The 17,668-nt window shown below is 40.3% G+C and overlaps 3 protein-coding genes and 1 long non-coding RNA gene across 12 annotated transcripts; 1 reads left to right on the forward strand and 3 right to left on the reverse strand.

Annotated features, from left to right (window-relative positions):
* Positions 1 to 1,835: 1,835 nt before the first annotated feature.
* Positions 1,836 to 9,830, reverse strand: NfI (Nuclear factor I). 4 transcript variants are annotated; one of them, XM_065309410.1, is made up of 10 exons: positions 9,330 to 9,825; positions 8,751 to 8,932; positions 6,652 to 6,807; positions 6,217 to 6,592; positions 6,096 to 6,158; positions 5,939 to 6,034; positions 5,461 to 5,616; positions 4,904 to 5,103; positions 4,495 to 4,842; positions 1,836 to 4,428 (listed from the first exon to the last, which is right to left on the reverse strand). In XM_065309410.1, the coding sequence occupies exons 2-10, from the start codon at positions 8,829 to 8,831 to the stop codon at positions 4,060 to 4,062; spliced, it is 1,845 nt and encodes a 614-aa protein (XP_065165482.1). In that variant the 5' UTR covers positions 8,832 to 8,932; positions 9,330 to 9,825; the 3' UTR covers positions 1,836 to 4,059. The 4 variants fall into 4 exon arrangements, with proteins under 4 accessions (XP_065165482.1, XP_065165483.1, XP_065165484.1 ...); XM_065309413.1 differs by having other exon boundaries at positions 4,183 to 4,428; positions 4,491 to 4,842; positions 9,330 to 9,830; XM_065309411.1 differs by lacking the exon at positions 5,939 to 6,034 and having other exon boundaries at positions 9,330 to 9,826.
* A 106-nt stretch (positions 9,831 to 9,936) lies between these two features.
* On the reverse strand, positions 9,937 to 12,305 carry HisCl1 (Histamine-gated chloride channel subunit 1). Of its 3 annotated transcripts, none has more exons than XM_065310134.1 (7): positions 12,056 to 12,305; positions 11,664 to 11,859; positions 11,383 to 11,609; positions 11,225 to 11,307; positions 10,854 to 11,165; positions 10,580 to 10,788; positions 9,937 to 10,212 (listed from the first exon to the last, which is right to left on the reverse strand). In XM_065310134.1, the coding sequence occupies exons 1-7, from the start codon at positions 12,139 to 12,141 to the stop codon at positions 10,057 to 10,059; spliced, it is 1,269 nt and encodes a 422-aa protein (XP_065166206.1). In that variant the 5' UTR covers positions 12,142 to 12,305; the 3' UTR covers positions 9,937 to 10,056. The 3 variants fall into 3 exon arrangements, with proteins under 3 accessions (XP_065166206.1, XP_065166208.1, XP_065166207.1); XM_065310136.1 differs by lacking the exon at positions 9,937 to 10,212 and adding an exon at positions 10,369 to 10,497; XM_065310135.1 differs by lacking the exon at positions 9,937 to 10,212 and adding an exon at positions 10,369 to 10,497 and having other exon boundaries at positions 10,554 to 10,788.
* Positions 12,306 to 12,447: 142 nt separating this feature from the next.
* Naus (cortactin binding protein N-terminal like nausicaa) lies at positions 12,448 to 16,268 on the reverse strand. 3 transcript variants are annotated; one of them, XM_065310132.1, is made up of 8 exons: positions 15,595 to 16,267; positions 15,381 to 15,482; positions 15,149 to 15,322; positions 14,724 to 15,083; positions 14,325 to 14,649; positions 14,176 to 14,258; positions 13,930 to 14,115; positions 12,448 to 13,865 (listed from the first exon to the last, which is right to left on the reverse strand). In XM_065310132.1, the coding sequence occupies exons 1-8, from the start codon at positions 15,748 to 15,750 to the stop codon at positions 13,857 to 13,859; spliced, it is 1,395 nt and encodes a 464-aa protein (XP_065166204.1). In that variant the 5' UTR covers positions 15,751 to 16,267; the 3' UTR covers positions 12,448 to 13,856. The 3 variants fall into 3 exon arrangements, with proteins under 3 accessions (XP_065166204.1, XP_065166205.1, XP_065166203.1); XM_065310133.1 differs by having other exon boundaries at positions 12,448 to 13,874; XM_065310131.1 differs by having other exon boundaries at positions 12,448 to 14,115; positions 15,595 to 16,268.
* Positions 16,269 to 16,381: 113 nt separating this feature from the next.
* On the forward strand, positions 16,382 to 17,476 carry LOC135797664 (uncharacterized). Of its 2 annotated transcripts, none has more exons than XR_010549604.1 (3): positions 16,382 to 16,652; positions 16,710 to 17,196; positions 17,262 to 17,476. It is a non-coding gene; the product is annotated as an uncharacterized lncRNA (long non-coding RNA). The 2 variants fall into 2 exon arrangements; XR_010549603.1 differs by having other exon boundaries at positions 16,400 to 16,652; positions 16,950 to 17,196.
* The last annotated feature ends 192 nt before the right edge of the window (positions 17,477 to 17,668 follow it).

The following is a 17,668-nucleotide window of genomic DNA, read 5'->3' on the forward strand; positions in this document are numbered from 1 at the left end:
CGTTGCCGCCGTTGGTGCTCAGAATCGTTTTCGCTGCTCGTGCTGCTGCGCGTGTTTGCATCAGACGCGCGCTGTGGGCAAAACTAATTATTCCACATTAAAAAGCATGTAACCCTAATGTTTTTTCATATTATTCCCTTGAATTCGACATCCATTAGGACTGATTTTAATTAGGGGTCATTTAAAAGAAGCACGCGCTGAATTTTAACACTCTGCTCACTGTACATTTATCCGTAGATATCATTTTATACGAAAATGTAGGTATAAAGATTTTATGTTAAAAAACGTATTAATATTTGATTAAATAATTCCACCAATAAAATAATTAGTTGAGAAGATACGAGTAGGACGAGATCGTGAGATATCAACGATATGTGCGAATCAGCATCAAAATCGAATGCTGAATGTAAAGCGGTATGGAGTTATGCGATAGCAAGCGCTAAACTTGGCCTAATGCGGAAACAATGGCAACATACTCGCCATGAATTCTCTCCGAAGAAAATGACTTTTTCATTTCATCCACACTGGGCGGCGCGCTTCTTTTGCTCACTGCGACGCACCGCCAACATGGCTTGCGAATGTTCTGCAACCGCCGCCCTGGGGCCGTGCTTCGAAAGAGAGACCTCGTAACGACTCTCCAGTTTGAGACCACAGCATGTGTTGTGGTACAAGTGTTATCGTACCAGATACCCGTTGAATACTATTTAATGAAGATTTAACACGGCCCTACCAGTGGCCCGCCTGTTTGTGTTACCTTAACCAGGAGGGACAACAAATATTGCATAAGTTTGTCAATCTGCATAAAAGAAGACTGTAAATTAATATAATCCTAATTGAAACGCGCGAAATATCATCAATCATCATCGAAACACTTGAGATTAAACGCAAGTGTTCCCAGCGTAGAAATCAAATGGCATTGTTGTAGATATGAAGTCGTGATTTACTTTTCGTTTACCGGCTCATGCCCTTCGTTTCGCCCCCGACCAAACAGCACCCGTTTGGTTACATGCAATTCGCCCCAACGCCCATTCTTTCGTTCATTCTTTCTTCGCAATGTCGACTTCGACATTGGCGCCATACCAAACTTGCCTAAAATCGTAAATCAACTGGAATTAAATATTAAAAACGCTCCAAGTTGGAACTTTTACTCGACGGCTCGACGTCGCTCTCTAAATTTAAAATGAATGTAAAGTAGATAATTCGAAATTCGGAAAATCGGCGCATTCTTTTCGCTGTTCTCGCTTCGTGTTTCAGCGTTTTTTTTTTGTTTGACGCGCGGCGTTGCGCAGGTTGGGTCGAGGCAGGGAAAAGAAATTTAATTTAATGGCGGCACAACATTTGTGCATGTCATTTCGGAATTATTAACTTGGATTCGGTTCAATTGTGCCCGATTTTTGAAACATATTAATTGTTAGAACATATTTGTTGTATCATTTTGTTTGGATATTATTAAGATAATATTAAATAACTCATATGTGAATAACTAATGTAATATAATGACTGATTAACTGTCGAAATATATTGTTTTTATTATATTATCATTTTTAGTATAAGACATTTTCACTTTATATTCGAATACTGAAAAATCTCGATAAATTTCTGATGATTTTGAATTTATTTTGAGCTACTAGCGGCATCTAATTGAAGCTTTCGCAACCAACTGCTCCCCCAAGCTGTGAACCTGTATTTTCTTCAGTTTGAAAAGCTCAGGCAGCCCTTACATTTTGAACAGTAATTTTAGGGATTGTGTATTTTGGATTGCCTACTATCCGTACTAAATAGACTACTCATCTCGGCAAATCATAAATTATTAAAGGTAAATCAAACAATGGGAGTTATTGATTAATAAACCCTCTGATTTTAATAACTTAAAAATTAATACATTTCTACTAGTAATAATAATGATAATAATAATAACCAACACTAACGACGTCCCTTCCCAACGTCTAACAATTGAGTTAACAATATTATGGCACTGGTTATATAATATCACCCGATTCTATAAGTACATTATAAGTAACAAAGGTGTTATGTACATAATACCATAAGTATTTCAAATTTATTAATCCTTAATTATTATATTCGCCTCATATTTGCTTTGTTCGTTTTCGTTTTCACTTCAATGTATTGTAAGTTACGCTATTTATTATATTCTTGCATGGTTATCAGCAACTTCCGCGAATGGAAATCGTCAACATAATCGTTTAAAGCAGAGTGTCCCACTAGAAATGTGTGATAAACTTATTGTCACTTAATGATTACTAATTACGAATATTTGCATCTTGAATTTTCCATCGCAGGCATTAAATAAAGAGCTATCAAACATGGGGACATCAGTCGGGGTCACTCTGCATGTCGCATGACTAGAAAATAATTTGTTGCTTGTAGATGATGCATTCTCCCGTCTATTATTGCCGCAAAACATCAATGAAGAAACTCAATCACAGTTTTTTCTCGTAATGTCATTGGAATCGACATGGTGATAAGACAACGTGCATTCTAGAATTGACTGTTTGATCATACATTATTAAATAACATACAAATTGCACACTGCAAGTGATAGTCGTTTAAGTGTCGCTTTCAGCTATCACTCGTCGTTGCATTTTGATATAACAGAAGCCGGCTCACTTGTTGACCGCAAGCGAGCGCAGCTTCCTTCAACAACAAATGGTTAGTTGCAAGTTGGAAGACTAGATTTGTGTGTCGCCAACTTCCACCTTGAAAGTAACCACAAACACAAGGTCATCGCAATGTCGCTTACATTGATCCTTTCGTATATAAATAGTTAACTTTTAATCCTCTTAGTCGTCGTTTAAATTAAAAGGCCCACACTGTTCGTTCATATTTCGTTTGTTTAGTTTTAATTCGTATTTTTATTTTATGATTGGCTGGATGAACTAATCTCTGTGAGCTCATTTTTTAATTCATTGCTTTGTTTTCTATTATTATCAATTTTCTCCATGCCACCATATTCAGTATATTCGCTTACACTTTAGATCATTGCCAAAAAGTTATAGTTATTTTATTGTAGATAGCGATTTAAAGTGTGGACGAATGTTTCTTTGGTTTCGATTTTGTGTCGCTTTAATTTTGTTTCATTCTATGCTAGAATATCAATATTATTGTAATACTAAGGCACAGATCCAGCTTACTGCTCGAAGAAGCGCTGATAGACACGTCGCTCTGTGTATAATCTTCGCGCCGAAGACGTACAGTCGTGGAAGACAGCTGCGCTGGATATACTACCCAACATAGGAACGGAATAGAAAACGAGTCACCGACTAGGGACAAAACAGTGTCCGCGGCTAGAGCAATGCACAGCCTATAATATAATCGACGCGCATCAGTCGTGCAATGCCAGTGCATTGTCAAAGGCATCGCTTCGGTAGTTACTCAGCACGATCGCGGCCGCGAGTGTCGCCTGTCGCCACCGTTATCGCCACCTGAGAAAACCACACAACTTAATTAATGGCTGAGCATTGAACGGCTGATGCGATCCTTGGCATCGGTGAATTATCCACCACTTTTGGAATCCAAACGCGCATCATATCAGAGTATCGTAATTGTTTGACCATCGAACGACATTTGCGGGCACTGCTTGCGCATTTTTTATATATATGTATCCAAAATGTAGTAATCGTTAATATAGTCGTTTTGGGCCTCAGATGTCGTTCGACGCGAGTGGAATTTTATCATAATTGAATATATATCTCATATATAATATCTTATCGTACGTATGCTTGTCGTTTGTATAATGTAGGTAATTCTTCAGCGTTTTTTTTTTGTATACCATTCTCCTTATTTTGTTATTTGCAAGTATTTACTTATTTTTATATCTAAACTATGTGACTACCCTATTTGAGCACCAATACGCGCACGAAATAATAAAATTTGTAGTTTTTCTTTGTAAATAATGATCACACATAAACTTGGCAAGAGAAAGCTGCATATTAAGGCAGTTTGTTCTGTAATTTCGTTTTTGACTTCCCTAATTTACGCCTACACGCATGTTTTGTTTGTAGTTTGCTTAATATTGTACGTTACGTGAGTTTAGTTTCGCTATGGAGTTTTTGCATTAGATTCTCTCTGTGTCGCGTGTTCGAGGCCTTCAGCCGTCTGAAAGAATCTATCTGCGTCGCAGAGTTGTGTCAGCGTGTGATTATTGCAACATTGTGCGTTATGGTCGGCGGCAGAGGCTGTCGCGGACGTGCCGTCATCCATAAGTATAATCGTATTTGTCTCCGCATTGCTGCCCGCCACCGGATGCGAGATCATAAAGTCCTCTTGGTCCAACGTAAACAGCTGGGGCGGATTCCAACGCGGTATCGTGCTACAGCGGGTTCCTCTGTTGGGCGTCGAACCGGGTGTATACATGCTCAGGTTGGTAGGACTGATAACACCAGACATCGCCATAGGGTAGTTGAAGAGCTACAATGGAACCAGAACCCAGAATTGAAAGAGATTGCTAGGTGGTTAATGATGTGCGTTACCAACATGTCCCGGCTGCCCTGCGTGAAAGTGGTTGAAGGCGTAGTCTCGGGTGGGTGAGTAGGAGCCCGACGTCGGAATGCTGTTGCGCAACGACGGCGATTTTCGGCGCTCGTGACCATGGGGACTCAGCGGGGGTGACGTGTTGATTTCAGGTACTTCGTCGACCGGCGACGCTTCGCTGCCCGGTGGCGTTATGCTCACGGGCGGCGAGTTGGTGCCGGACATGTTTACATCGTTGGTGGAACGAATAATGGCCACGGGTCGCGCCATTGGAGGCAGCGGCGGGGGCGGAAGCATTGTCGTGGAAAAGTACTGTTTGGGGCTTCGTGACATATTTGATTGCATCTGAAACTAGGGATAAAAGGACCAATAATGATGATTGTTTTGGATATAAAATATTAAATGCTGGTACCTGAGATGTTTGGGAAGTGTTGTCCGTTTCTTGGCACACAAACGTCACAAAGTCAGAGAGGGTATCATGGCCATTTTCGGGGTACTTCACTTGATGCGCATGTTGGTGTTGTTGTGGTTCTGGACTATGTTGGTAGAACAATGTGTTTGGACTAGTTGACTGTGAACTGGAAGACACTAATGTGGTGTTTTGAGGCATTGCTAAAAATAAAGTTATCATGTCAACCCATTGGTACATCCTTTTGCATCTTTTTGTCGAAAATAATTGCAAACCCCATTCAAAAGTCGTTTGGCTAGAATAAGTCGTTGGAAGCGTATGTTGGCAAGCTCCAGCAATAATGTATTATAAATGCATATCTGTGTAATGAGCATGCATTGTATATGCGAATTTTATTGATTTTCCCTGAGGAGCGCGGCCAGACAACATGTGCACATTCGTCGCTAGTCGACGGCATATTTTTCGCATCCTTCCATACCACCCATTCGTGCATCCCACCACGAAAAACAAAATGTTTGCCTGCATGTGCGACGCTGCGCCTGTATACAGTGTGTACTCACAATATGCAGCCGAGACGACCATTGCGTCGACTGGAGCCGATCGATCTGCTACGACGGAACCCTGATCCTGATAACTATTGCAGTAGTACGCTGGGTGTTCTAATTTAACACTATTAATATTCGGCTGCGGCTCGGAAACCTCCTGCATTATGGAAGCTGAAACAATGATGAGGCTTCGATTAAAATAATATCGACAGCTATTAGAGATGCTCGACAGTATGTGCATCAATCTGAGTACTGATAGAAATCAATACGGCTGCGTTCGGCCGCAGGAAAAATCAAGAAGAAATATTGTGGTGAGTATTTTATGAATGCTTGACCTAGATGTCGATTACGTGCTTGCATAGCACATCGTTCCTAAGTGATATGAGCAGGAAGTTTTAAACGAACGTAATCGAACCAAAACAGAAACGAAAAACAAGAAGGAGTAAGGATATAGATGTTAATGATCTCGCAGCATCTCCAATAGCTTACTTACATTTCGACAATTTCCACAACTCTTTGGAGGAAAACACGCCCGTGGCTAAAATAATGTCATTACAAATGACGCCGTTATACGGGTTATGTGTATATCCTGTAATTGCAACAGTACAAATAACTAACAAACAAACCACACGATTGTATATACTTTGTACCTTTATTTTTCCTATCGTCCTCTTTTTTGTTGTTATTGTTGTAGCAAACTCCACTGAGAATTTCTGCAAAATAATGCTTGTGACATACAATGTTAAATGGTAAGGGAATAAAATATCTTACCATGACTGTTGATGAAGTTTGCCAAGTAGAGATCGAGTTCGCGCACGGAGACGTTGATATGGTACGGATTGACGCAGAGCCCGGGCTGCGAACATTCAGGATTCTTCTCCAATCGTTCACCGTCTGTGCTCTCCAGCGGTATCGCTTTGAACAAGATCACCATTACGAGATCCAAGCGCCACACCTTGTCGGCCTGCCGCAGGCAGTCTATTCGCCGCATCTTGCCCTTCTGGTCAGGATTCGAAAGCACGCACACCGCCGGCCGTTTACCGGTGATGCTCAACACAAAATCCTCGCGGCATTCCTGCGTGATGTCCTTTCGCAACTTGCCCAGGAGTCGAGATGCCCATTTTTGTTTCACCTCGGCCTTCTCGTTCTACACACCATGCCAAAATTAATTAATAACACAATGCACCCACATGGGCAACCACATACTTGCAACGCTTCTTTGCACTGCCTCTCCTCCTCGAGCGACATCCGTTTTTCATGTTTCTTGTAATATTTGCGTTTAGCAGCTTGCAAGTTGAACCATGTATACGAAAAGGACTTAACAAACGGCAGCAGAGCTTCTATGAATGGATGAAACTCGTCCTACACATTGATAATACACAATAAACAACCGGTCAATCATTAGACTAATTGTTAATACATTAAAATATATAGAAACGATCAGAACACACGATAGAAACAAAAAGACATCCCTAACGAATATATGTGTAAATACATGAAGAGAGACAAAATCACATTGAAAAAGAAGTCACGAGTAAAATGCAAAGACCGAAAATGTGACATTTACATTTGCACATCGAATACACGTCCAAGGTACGTGAATGCATGCGCATACAAATACGAAAAAAGATGCACGCATCTAACATTCCCAGATCGTGACGTGTCTTCGAGTTTTTCAGAGTTTGTACGCACGGTTCACATAAATATACAGGAACAAGACACGAGACAAGCATACTCGCATATTGTTCACGACATAAATCAATTTGTACGCGTATGAAAATATTAATGCACATTGAAAATATATGAATAAATTATTATCTGCATAAAAGATTTGCAAACAAGAACTTTTTTTTATTTTAAATGTATTTTGTAATATCATAGCCCCTGTTGCAAATCTGCCATGCAGATGATGCAGTTATGGACATGCACATAATAAAAATCTGATTAAAATGAACAGAAGTAGGTGAATTGTAATAATAATAGGTTCACGCGTCCGCCACGATGCATAACAATCATTTTCACTTAAATTGAATATATAAACATATATGCATCTATTTTATTTTATCAGATATCATGGAAATTGTTAAACTTTATTGTTGTCGACTATGTGCACGAGAAAAAACGTTGAAACAATAACAAAAACGCAAAATAAAAGCATATATCTTTAAATATATTCACCATATAATAGGGACATAAAGTTTTAGAGGCTTGAAATAAATGACTTTCCTGCGATCGGGTTATACAAGTTCGTCTAAATTCTGGTAGTATAAATAGTTTAAGCTATTTTTAGTGCCTAGCAAGGAGTGATTCAGTTTAATAGCAATAGGCAAACATCAACAACACAACATAACAGGTAAGAATTTCCAACAACAATCAACATCAATTGATCAATTCTCGAGTTGATGCCAATTTTGAACGGATTGCTGAAAAATGTATGCGATTCACCGCCCGCTTGTACACCTATTGGCACGCGGCGCGTTGGATAATTCTCGAGGGGGCGAGAGGAATCTGTTTGTTTCCGTTTTTATCGAATGGCGAATAAAGCAAACAAATCGCCTGCCCGAACACACGTCGGAGTGCGCCGCATACGTAATCGTCATAATTGTTTTAAAGTGAGATATTATGTTGCTACGAAAATATACATGCGACAGGAGCAGCACCAGCACGTGGTGTGTGCGCGGCGCGCCTGCGGTTCGATTCTAAAGCTGTGCAACGGTCCTGCTGCCGCTGCTGCTGCTGCTGCCTCGCGCCGTGCGTACATGCAAGCGTTGCGCACGCTGTGTACACGTATACAAGGGCACGTCTCGAAGTTATTTATACAAATATGTGAGGTACATTTCGGCGGTTTCGCTTCGGAACATCAACGGACATTCTCCTATATACTGTTACAAAAGAAGCGCGTCACATCGCAGCGATGGGTAACAATCCGTCAAGGAAATTTGCGCGCATTAAGCTGAGATGCATCTAGTTTTCTATATTTTATCAAATAGTATTTTTTCGGAAACTGTGCTGTTGTGCCCGCTTGTGTAATCCGCCTTCAAGGAGACCGACGAGGATGTTTGCAAGGCGGTCGCGCAAATATATCGCGCCCGACGCGAAGGTCTTAATTATAATTAACACTGATTGAAGGATGAGTGGAGGACATCCGAGGAGAGGGGCCGTAAGGCGCGCGCGCGCTTTTTCAAAAAGCGGCATCAACTCTTGAATGCGACCACAGTTACAGAGAACACTCATTTGTTAATCATGTTAATTACATATGGCGACGCGAGAGGACAAAGGGCTGTGGGGTAGCAGCGTTAAGGCACCTGTCCCGACGACGGCGTTTGCAGATAGGAAGATACATCCGGCTCCACCATGCAGCTGCGCACTGTATCTGGGATAAACATTCCTTAAGGTCACCGGAAGGCAACGCGTTGCTCCTGCTGTCCCATTACCATGAAGCCGGTCGTCATCGAACTCCTAGCGCACAATGCGGACTCGAATACACCTTCGACAGAAGGAGGAAACAGTTGGTTGGCAGCTTTGCACACAACAAATAATCACACGCTTTCTGACATGAACGTGTGTTGCGGGTACCGCGCACCGCGTGCTCTTTTCGCAAATTGACGCAATTTTTCACTAGAATAATTCATTGAAATTTTCCTAGTCCAAAAACATCACATTTATTATCCGCAGCATTGGTTTACAAATATTCATTACGTAACCTCCACAGAAAGCTATCTTTGACAACGTTAAATTTCGCTCGTCTTTTTCGCAAGACGCTGTGTATAGGAAAAGCGCGAGAATGGGAGCACGATACGATAACGCGCAATAGCGAATTATCCATGGCGATTTTTTTGGAAGCAAGTGAAAAATGCCAATGCAAACAACAAAACCATACATACATTGTTGATGACGTCACACGTGCAAAAGAGACGAACAGTTTCGAACAGAAAATAACAGCTCAATGTATCACGTCACATGCCCAAAGTGCAGGCAACACACGCTCTCACGCTCGCTAGCTGCCTGGAAAATCGGCGTATCACAAACGCACTGGGTTTTTTTAAACAACAACTGTCGAATTAACAAATCGAATGGCCGCCGCTTGTATTTCGGGAAGGTTGTTAAGCGCAACGCGATCTCGGGTGGCCGGGCGAATCTTTGCGTTCACGATACATTTTCAGCTCTCTCTCGAACCGCTCGCTCTCGAGTGTGTTTCCACGCATGAATGTTGGACGCCGACTAAATGCGGCGTCGATTTTATCGAGCAGCGCGGCGACGCGCGCGGACAACGACGACGTCGGTTCAAGCGACGCTACGATTGCAGACGATTTCCATTCCCATAAGAACTAACGATCTCTGCAACTGCTGCATTTATATTATGCTCACATTCACAGGGGCATCCGCGCGACGCCAGTCCGCGCCAGCTCCAAGCGAGGCGTCGCGATGCTTCACCGGAGCCACATTCGCATTTTGCGCGACTGGCGTCGGATGTGGGAGCGGATTGTGGATATTTAAATTGTTGCAGTTTGATACAGGCATATCATCATTATACGCATTACATATTACACAACATCGACACATTACATAAATGTTAAATGCTAAAGGTTCGAAGCGGCGCTGTGCGATGCTTCAAGTGAGGAACGTCGACCAGTAGACTACGTTCAGGATGAAGAACGAAAAGGGAAAGAAGAAACGCGAAAACTGGTCGATGCACAATGCGGTGCTGCGGCCGCTGCAAAACGTATCGTACTGCGGCTGGCTACCGAATCTCGGCCGATCTATATCCTGCAAAAGGAACCGAACGACACTCAACCACCATAAATAACAACAATTTATTGCGAGACAAAAAGTCGGAAAGCGGCTAGAAGCACCCTACAATCTCGGGGCATAATAATCGCAAATGAGAGGGTCGCCAACGCGACTACACGCGCCCGCCGCACTATCGTATTGATTTTACTATGCGAAACATTATTTTACCCAGGGATTCCACACCGCTCGATGGCGGCGGTGGTCTGCTTGCTCTACTTGCTCCCTAAGCTCTAGCAACTACACAAATCATCACCAGTTATCCTAAAAAGACTCCAATCTACTCAAAATTACTGCATAAAACAAAATAAAATGGCTACCGTTTTTTCTTTCGCGTTAATTGTACCTTATAATCATTTTGCATGTCCGAATGCAAATCCTCATCGGAATAGCCTTTCATTGCCTTCGTTGCGACGGGTCCCATGTAATTATTAACCACAGCAAATTCCATCAGAGACAAAAATACGAACACGGAGCAAGACGACATCCAAATGTCGATGGCCTTAACATACGACACTGGCGGTAGCGATTGCTGCGATTGAGTATTCTGTGTCGCTGTACAAAAGAGATTACAATTACATTACCGCATATAATCAAGAAATAAATACTTTCAGTTGTACCTAATGTTAACAGTGATGTCACACCTAATGTGACTCGCGCTGGGATCGCTTCCGGCTTAATCCAAAATGAAATCCAGGACATAACGACGATCAAAGCTGACGGAATATAGGTGTGAAAGAGATGATAGCCAAGTCGTCTTGTTAAATTAAAAACTATTGCCAGGCATGTAAAATTACCAGTCGAATATTCAATTGTACAATCTGTGGTATAATTATTCGAGATATCGAGCTGTGGAAGTTCGATTTCAGGATTTACCACTAAAGGATCCGTCATATTCCATATAAAAACCAAGTCATGATCCGTGTGAGACACTACAATTAATCATCAAATTAAAATATCCAAGAAAGTAGCCGTAATAGTTTTAACTCACGACTCTCAATCATTATCGAACATATTTGTGTGTCGTGCGGATATGATTCAAACTTCATTGCACATGAAAGTACTAAGGTCAGCCTGAAAAGAAGCCATAAGTAAACGGCAAGTAGCAACGCCCCGGGCAGCTAATTACGGCGGATTCCTAGCACATACTTAGACATGTAAAGCAACGTCTTGTCGTGATACAACCACAGGTAATGATTCGGGATGGTCATCTCGTGAAACGTCACACTTTTCGCGTTTTTAAAAAAACAATCCGGACGCCAAATGTTATGAAGCCATTCGACATCTAAAATGCGATATTCTTCGCTCATATTCTCAGGCAGCCGAAGACGCGGATCGCGCCAACTTTGTGCGAGAAATATATCAGTCACGTACGTCTACAAAACATATCCTCCATGATTCAAATTTTCAAATAAAATCGGGATACTTACCATGGACTCCTCGTTAATCGAGTCCAAGGATAAAACCGTTACATGAAAGTATACAATTGTTGGATGGCCTTTGAGCTTTGGGGCACGATTTTTATCGTACAGCTTCGTCCTAATCGGCAGGATATCCCGCAAGGACAGACTTGTTTCCTCAAACATATACTCATTTGCGCTGTTCGCCATGGTGACATTACTCGTCCTACAATCGACACACAATGCTGCTATGTTATATCTGTTTAATATTACTCTGCACTTTGTACAAATAATATGTTCAGGTGGTGACCCAACACTCAAAATGTACGTCGCTGGTTTCAGAGATGGTACTCGGGCGCAATTATAATTAATTACAATTTACATGTATAGTTGTAGCTGTTCGTTTAACATTAGTTACTTACACTTTATGATTATTACTCATTACATTTGAGATCGTAATACATAGGGCCATCAACAGAGAGATTTGCAACGTGTGAATGCACAACATATTACGACTGATAGATATTGTTTTCGAGTCCTTTTCGATAGTTTTCGCAGTTCTTGCGTTGCACTGGCCTACTTGCTCACAGAACGCCCGCTAGACTAAACTAGAGACTAGCTTATTTTATTATAATTGAATTAAATGGATAATAAGCTTAGTGTTAAGTAAGATACAATCACAGGACATTGAGTATGAATAAATAGTGTGTGGGTAACGGAACAAATCAAACAGGACACGTTCTTGCATGTGTACACATTTCTACAAACACCTATGATACATTCAATGTCCCGGATATAAACTAAACGAACTCACGAATCACTAATGTCCACCTTTAATTTACATCAAGAAATTCCACTGGACATGTGCACCAATAAACGAAAAGCTTCGTATAATACAAGTTGTACAAAAATAATTTAATAAAAGCGATCTCATTTGTTCCACGTCGTTGAAACAATTTACTTGTTTCGAAACTGATAATATTTAAACCAGATTAAATTAACTGGTTAACATCAAATCAAAATAGACGCGCTTTTGTTCCTTCCTGTTACAATGAAAGCGTTTACAATGCTAAAAATTGCATGGTACTTTATAAATTGATATAAAATGATAGATTAATATCAATCACAATCGTCATGTAGAGAGTATTACATCGATTTCGTCAATTTCTAAACATAATAAATAAATCGAAAATATAAAAATATAATTTAAGTATACATTAAGTACGCCAAAATGCATCCAACACACGAAAATCATGAATTTAGCAAATCTTATGTTTGCGACTTATAATTAATGAGAAGTTACAGAGTCTATCTGAAATCGTGACTAGGATATTTGTAGTCCCCTGCATAAGTAATGAAGATTATCTTAAACAAACAGCTGCGCAAAGTATATTTTAGTGAATTATTTATCTTGGTTATACATTTATCTCAGGAAGTCTAAAGCATTCTTGTCCAATTTCTTAGCTTATCATTTCCTCTCATAGTTCCTTAAGTATTATAATCATGTGATTTCTCTCGCATCCCCTTCGTCAATTATTATTATCGTTTCGTTAGTTTCCGTAATTTAGTAACAGTATCACATAACAAGGGAAATGGTAGGGGTCTACAACTTTAAAGTCGCTCTATGCACATATGGTATACCTGCACATGTAACTACATCACAGAAAGTAATTCAATTAAAATTGCTAATTAACACATAATTAGAATTAGTTTTCCATCTGTACTGTATGCGTTCCTACAACTATTCCTGGGTCAAAAGTATGCAGTAACTAAGAGAAAGAGTTTCTTGTTGCAATAGGTTGAAAGTATGTTATTTTTTTGGCAACCATCTACCCTGAGTAGTACAAAAATACGGCAGATTCACTTGTTTCCTACTATCTTCATAATAACATGCAACATAATGATTAGAATATAGATTGATAGCAATTTTCTTTCTTCGCATTCCCATTTCATTTCTTTTTACTCTCTTGATATCTCATCTAATTTTATATTATAATACCTGCGTACAAATTTGCTGCCTTGTGAATTTCATGTATCAATCAAGTAATTTCGTAGACTAATCAACGAATATGCGACACAAGACGTTTGAAGTATAGTGTTATGTCTTTAATATTATTTAGGTATTATTGCTAGTGGCCATAGTGACGAACATTTGTTGAAAATCGGCTAACTCCTGACCAAGCATTTCAATGCCGGGTGTGCTTCGTCCAACGTCGGGCGTACTTACCGCACCTACAACATCTTTATTTAAACTAGTTTTCTTATTGTCGGCATCGGCGGTGTCGGGCCTTCGTACCACATTCTGTTTGCTAGGTATGATCGGCTTGTTGGGTGGGATCGGTGGTGGAACTCCCCTGCCAGCAATGGTGCCCTTCTTCGGCGGCATTTGAGGTGGAACGTTAGGATTCTGGGTATACCCGGCATGGAAACCTGGTTTGACTGGCGCTTGTCGCATGGTTGATGTCTGAGATAAATTGGAAGCCTAAAATCAGGTAATCACATCATTTAATTAAAGATGTTTATGTATTTATCAGCCATCTACCTTAACAGCTGAAGGGACAGATGGTACAGTAGCTGTTTGCCGCAGTGCCTGCCCCGGTACAACAGATTGAGCAATTCCCGTTGCTAAAACATACACAAAACAAAACGAAATTACATTTGGGAACATGTACTACTCTGATGAAGTCATACTCGGCCCAGACACAGGCACGCTGGAAACAGTTGCCGTCGGTTGGACTACTTTAGCTACGCTGCTCGTCATCGGTGCGGCGGCATCGCTGGGATCACGGGGCCGTGTCCGCAGAGCGTCAAACTCAACGCGTAATTTCTGTAATTCTAATTCTAGTTCCTGGCAGCGAGCGTCCTTATTAGCAAGCGCGGTTTTTAAGGTTTTCTTGTCGGTTTCAAACACGTGTAATTGTTTCTCGAGCTCAGCTTCCATTTGCAACGATTTTTTGCTTTCTTCTTCTAAGCCTTCGGCCATACTGTCAATTCGTGACTTTTCTTCGGATAATATCTGCAAAAATATATTATGTAGAAGCAGGAGAAAAATCTTCAGATGTACAAATAAAAGCTAAGAAGAAAACGAACCTGTGCTAAATCCTCACTGCGCTTTCGCTCCTCAATATACTTGACGATAATTTTCTTGCGTTCAGCAAGAAGAAGTAAAACAATTTGCTTCTGACGTCCGCGTTCTTCATCAGCCAATTCCTGCTGCCGCTTGACTTCCTTCTCCAGCTTCTTACGTGATGTTTTCTCGCTGTCGAGTTCCTGTCGTAAGCGAGTACGCTCCATTTCTAGTCCGTACGTAATATCGTCTCCTTGCGCTGTGTCGTGTTCATGCTTACATTTTTCTTCTTCCAGTTCCTGGATCACTTTTTTATGTTTACATTCAGCTTCTTTTAATATATTTACCATGTGTAGGTGAGCTCTTTTTTGTTGAATTGCCAACTGATGGTAAAATACGAAATTAATATACTTTCAATTAGAAAAATGATCTATATTATTTTACAAACCTGCTCTAGAGCTTGTAATTGTTGTTCAGCTGCTTGATTAATATCACGTTCTGATACTGCAGTCTTTGCATTGGTGCTATCCATTGTACAATCACGTAATAAAGCGTTAAATGGATCTGCCATTACAGCGGGTCGGTATCTTCCCATGTTTGCAAGTTGCTTTAGTCTTTCAGACTAAAATTAATCAATTTTAAGAGAAAATATAAACATATAATAAATATCCACTATATACCTTTAAAGCTGCAATAACAACATCCCTGGCCTGTATTTCTCCTTCAAAATATGTCACTAATTTAAGCAGATCACCTTTGGATAACTCCATCTTTGGATTTCGCTAGAAAATCAAAATGTGTATTAGAGGCCATAATGTATAATTACATGAATATGTGACTAATTGTAAAGTGAATCTTTGTTCCAGTGAATTCACAACAGTATATTGCTTTTACCTTCAAAGTGCTACTGCCAACAGCTGCTCGATCTAGTTGCTCGAATTGATTCCCTTCCGAAGTACCCGGTTGTTGTTCAGGAACGACGCTCAACGGTGTACCGTAACCGATCCCCAAACTGTTCAGCCAACCGTTCTGGTTATTGTTGCCAGCCATATTGCCGGCGTTCGCCCGCCGCTAGCGATGTGAACAAAGCGACGATGATCATCCACAGTCAGCGTGAATCTTCGCGAATTTAGCACGTACCCGAAAAGCACGAGGGTCACTTCAACGCTTTCATCTTGATGCTGTCGACACCTCTGCTCGTATGAGCTCTTTTTATTCGAAGCTCACAACAAACATGAGATCACTGCGCGTTTTATTCACATAGCAACTCCAGAATTTCGTGTTTTAATCGATTTCTTATTTTGATGGAACCAGTGGACGCAATATATTGTTACATTCAGCGGCTTCTTTACTAAATGGCAGGGCCAAGCAGAGCTTTAATTGTGTTGGTGCAGCTTGACATTTTCGGAGATTTGCTTGCTTTGCTTTGCTTTTCTCAAACCCCCAACTCCAACGTTTCCATCGGCTCCATCAGATTGAAAAGACGACGCAAGCCGAAAAGTTACGATGATGCACAAAAATTGTATGTAGTGTAATGAATTTAAAAGTTCATTATGTTTTCATATCTATTTAAAAGTACTTACAATTAAACGGGTATATTTACATTAAATTTTGGTCTTATTTAAATTACTTAATCTTGTTTAAATAGATTGTCCTGCCGGCCAAAATAAACAACTAAAAATGTCAAATCAAAAACCAGTGTTGCCAAGCCATTGAAACTGTTTTTGGTTCGTTTACTATCAAAATGGCAGCAGAAGAAACTGTCAAAGTGTCCAGCAACAACGGTAATTGGAACCATAAATTGTAAAGCTTGTTAAATTTTGCAACAATTGAATCATTTTCAAAGTGCAATGGCGATGAACGCAAATCAATCCACATTATTTGTTCTCTATCAAAATATGTTCAACCCTCTGCTTCCATCGACTTATTGTGTTCACTTAAGAGTCAGTAGGGTAAGTAATTATCTAACCTCTATTATTGTGTAATTTGTGCTACCATAATTGAAATAGGAGCTTCTTGACGAAAATCTGTACAGATGGTTATTAGGTCACCGCATTGTCTGCTATAGCAACTACAATGTTCAACAATATAATAATATGTCGAATTCGGTTTATTATCGAAACCATCACATCTGCGAATTTTTAAACATTGCCAGTAGCATGTCGGTGAATACCCCTGTCCATCATCCTTGGTGTTGGGTGTGTCACAGTTTCGGACGATTTAATTGTTTCTTGTTTCACCTACTGCAGCAAAAACAAAATACTGCCCCCGCTATTGGCGACTCAGATCAATTACCGCTGCATTTATGTCGGGGAATCGGTATTGGACAAGTTAACTCTGGTGCAGAATGTGAATTGTTATCAGGACTAGAAGAGCAGAAACGACAAGCATCAAATGAAAGCAACTCCAAGAGCACAAAAATTGCATATTTTGAAATTGAAATTCGCCCGAATGTGAGAAATGTGCCCCCCAACCTGAACCGATTCATACCATACCGTGAATTTTTATTTATTTTGCATTTTCCGGTTTTGTTTTCCTTCTTCTCACCAGCACATTTTTAGGCGTACCAGTAGATTTTAATGGGAGCGCTTCCACTGGTTTTAATCATTATTCTTTCCCAACTCCAAATACGGCCAATAATTTGACAGATAAACATGTGTGGACACCACCTTCGATCATTAATGAAACAATGCAGCAGTAGAAGGCTCTGACGATTTGTATTTTGCAATGCTTTTAATGAATTCTTACTAAATACTACAAACATTTTGGTTGATAATTGCACAACTAGACGTATTCCTCAGTCGAATAGAAGCGTCCAAACGTATTCGTTACTATTTGAAAAATACGAAATATATTCATTTTGTACAAAGAACTAGTTACGATTGTAATAATGGGATTTATTTAAATATTAGTTAACTTTTTCGAGTTGGATAAACTTGTCATGATTTCGAAGAGAGTTGGCAACACT

Source organism: Atheta coriaria, unplaced genomic scaffold (assembly GCF_025399875.1).
Source record: "Atheta coriaria isolate IRGN ID8LTWV9N9 unplaced genomic scaffold, Caltech_Dcor_3.1 hic_scaffold_8_pilon, whole genome shotgun sequence".
NCBI lineage: Eukaryota > Metazoa > Arthropoda > Insecta > Coleoptera > Staphylinidae > Dalotia > Dalotia coriaria.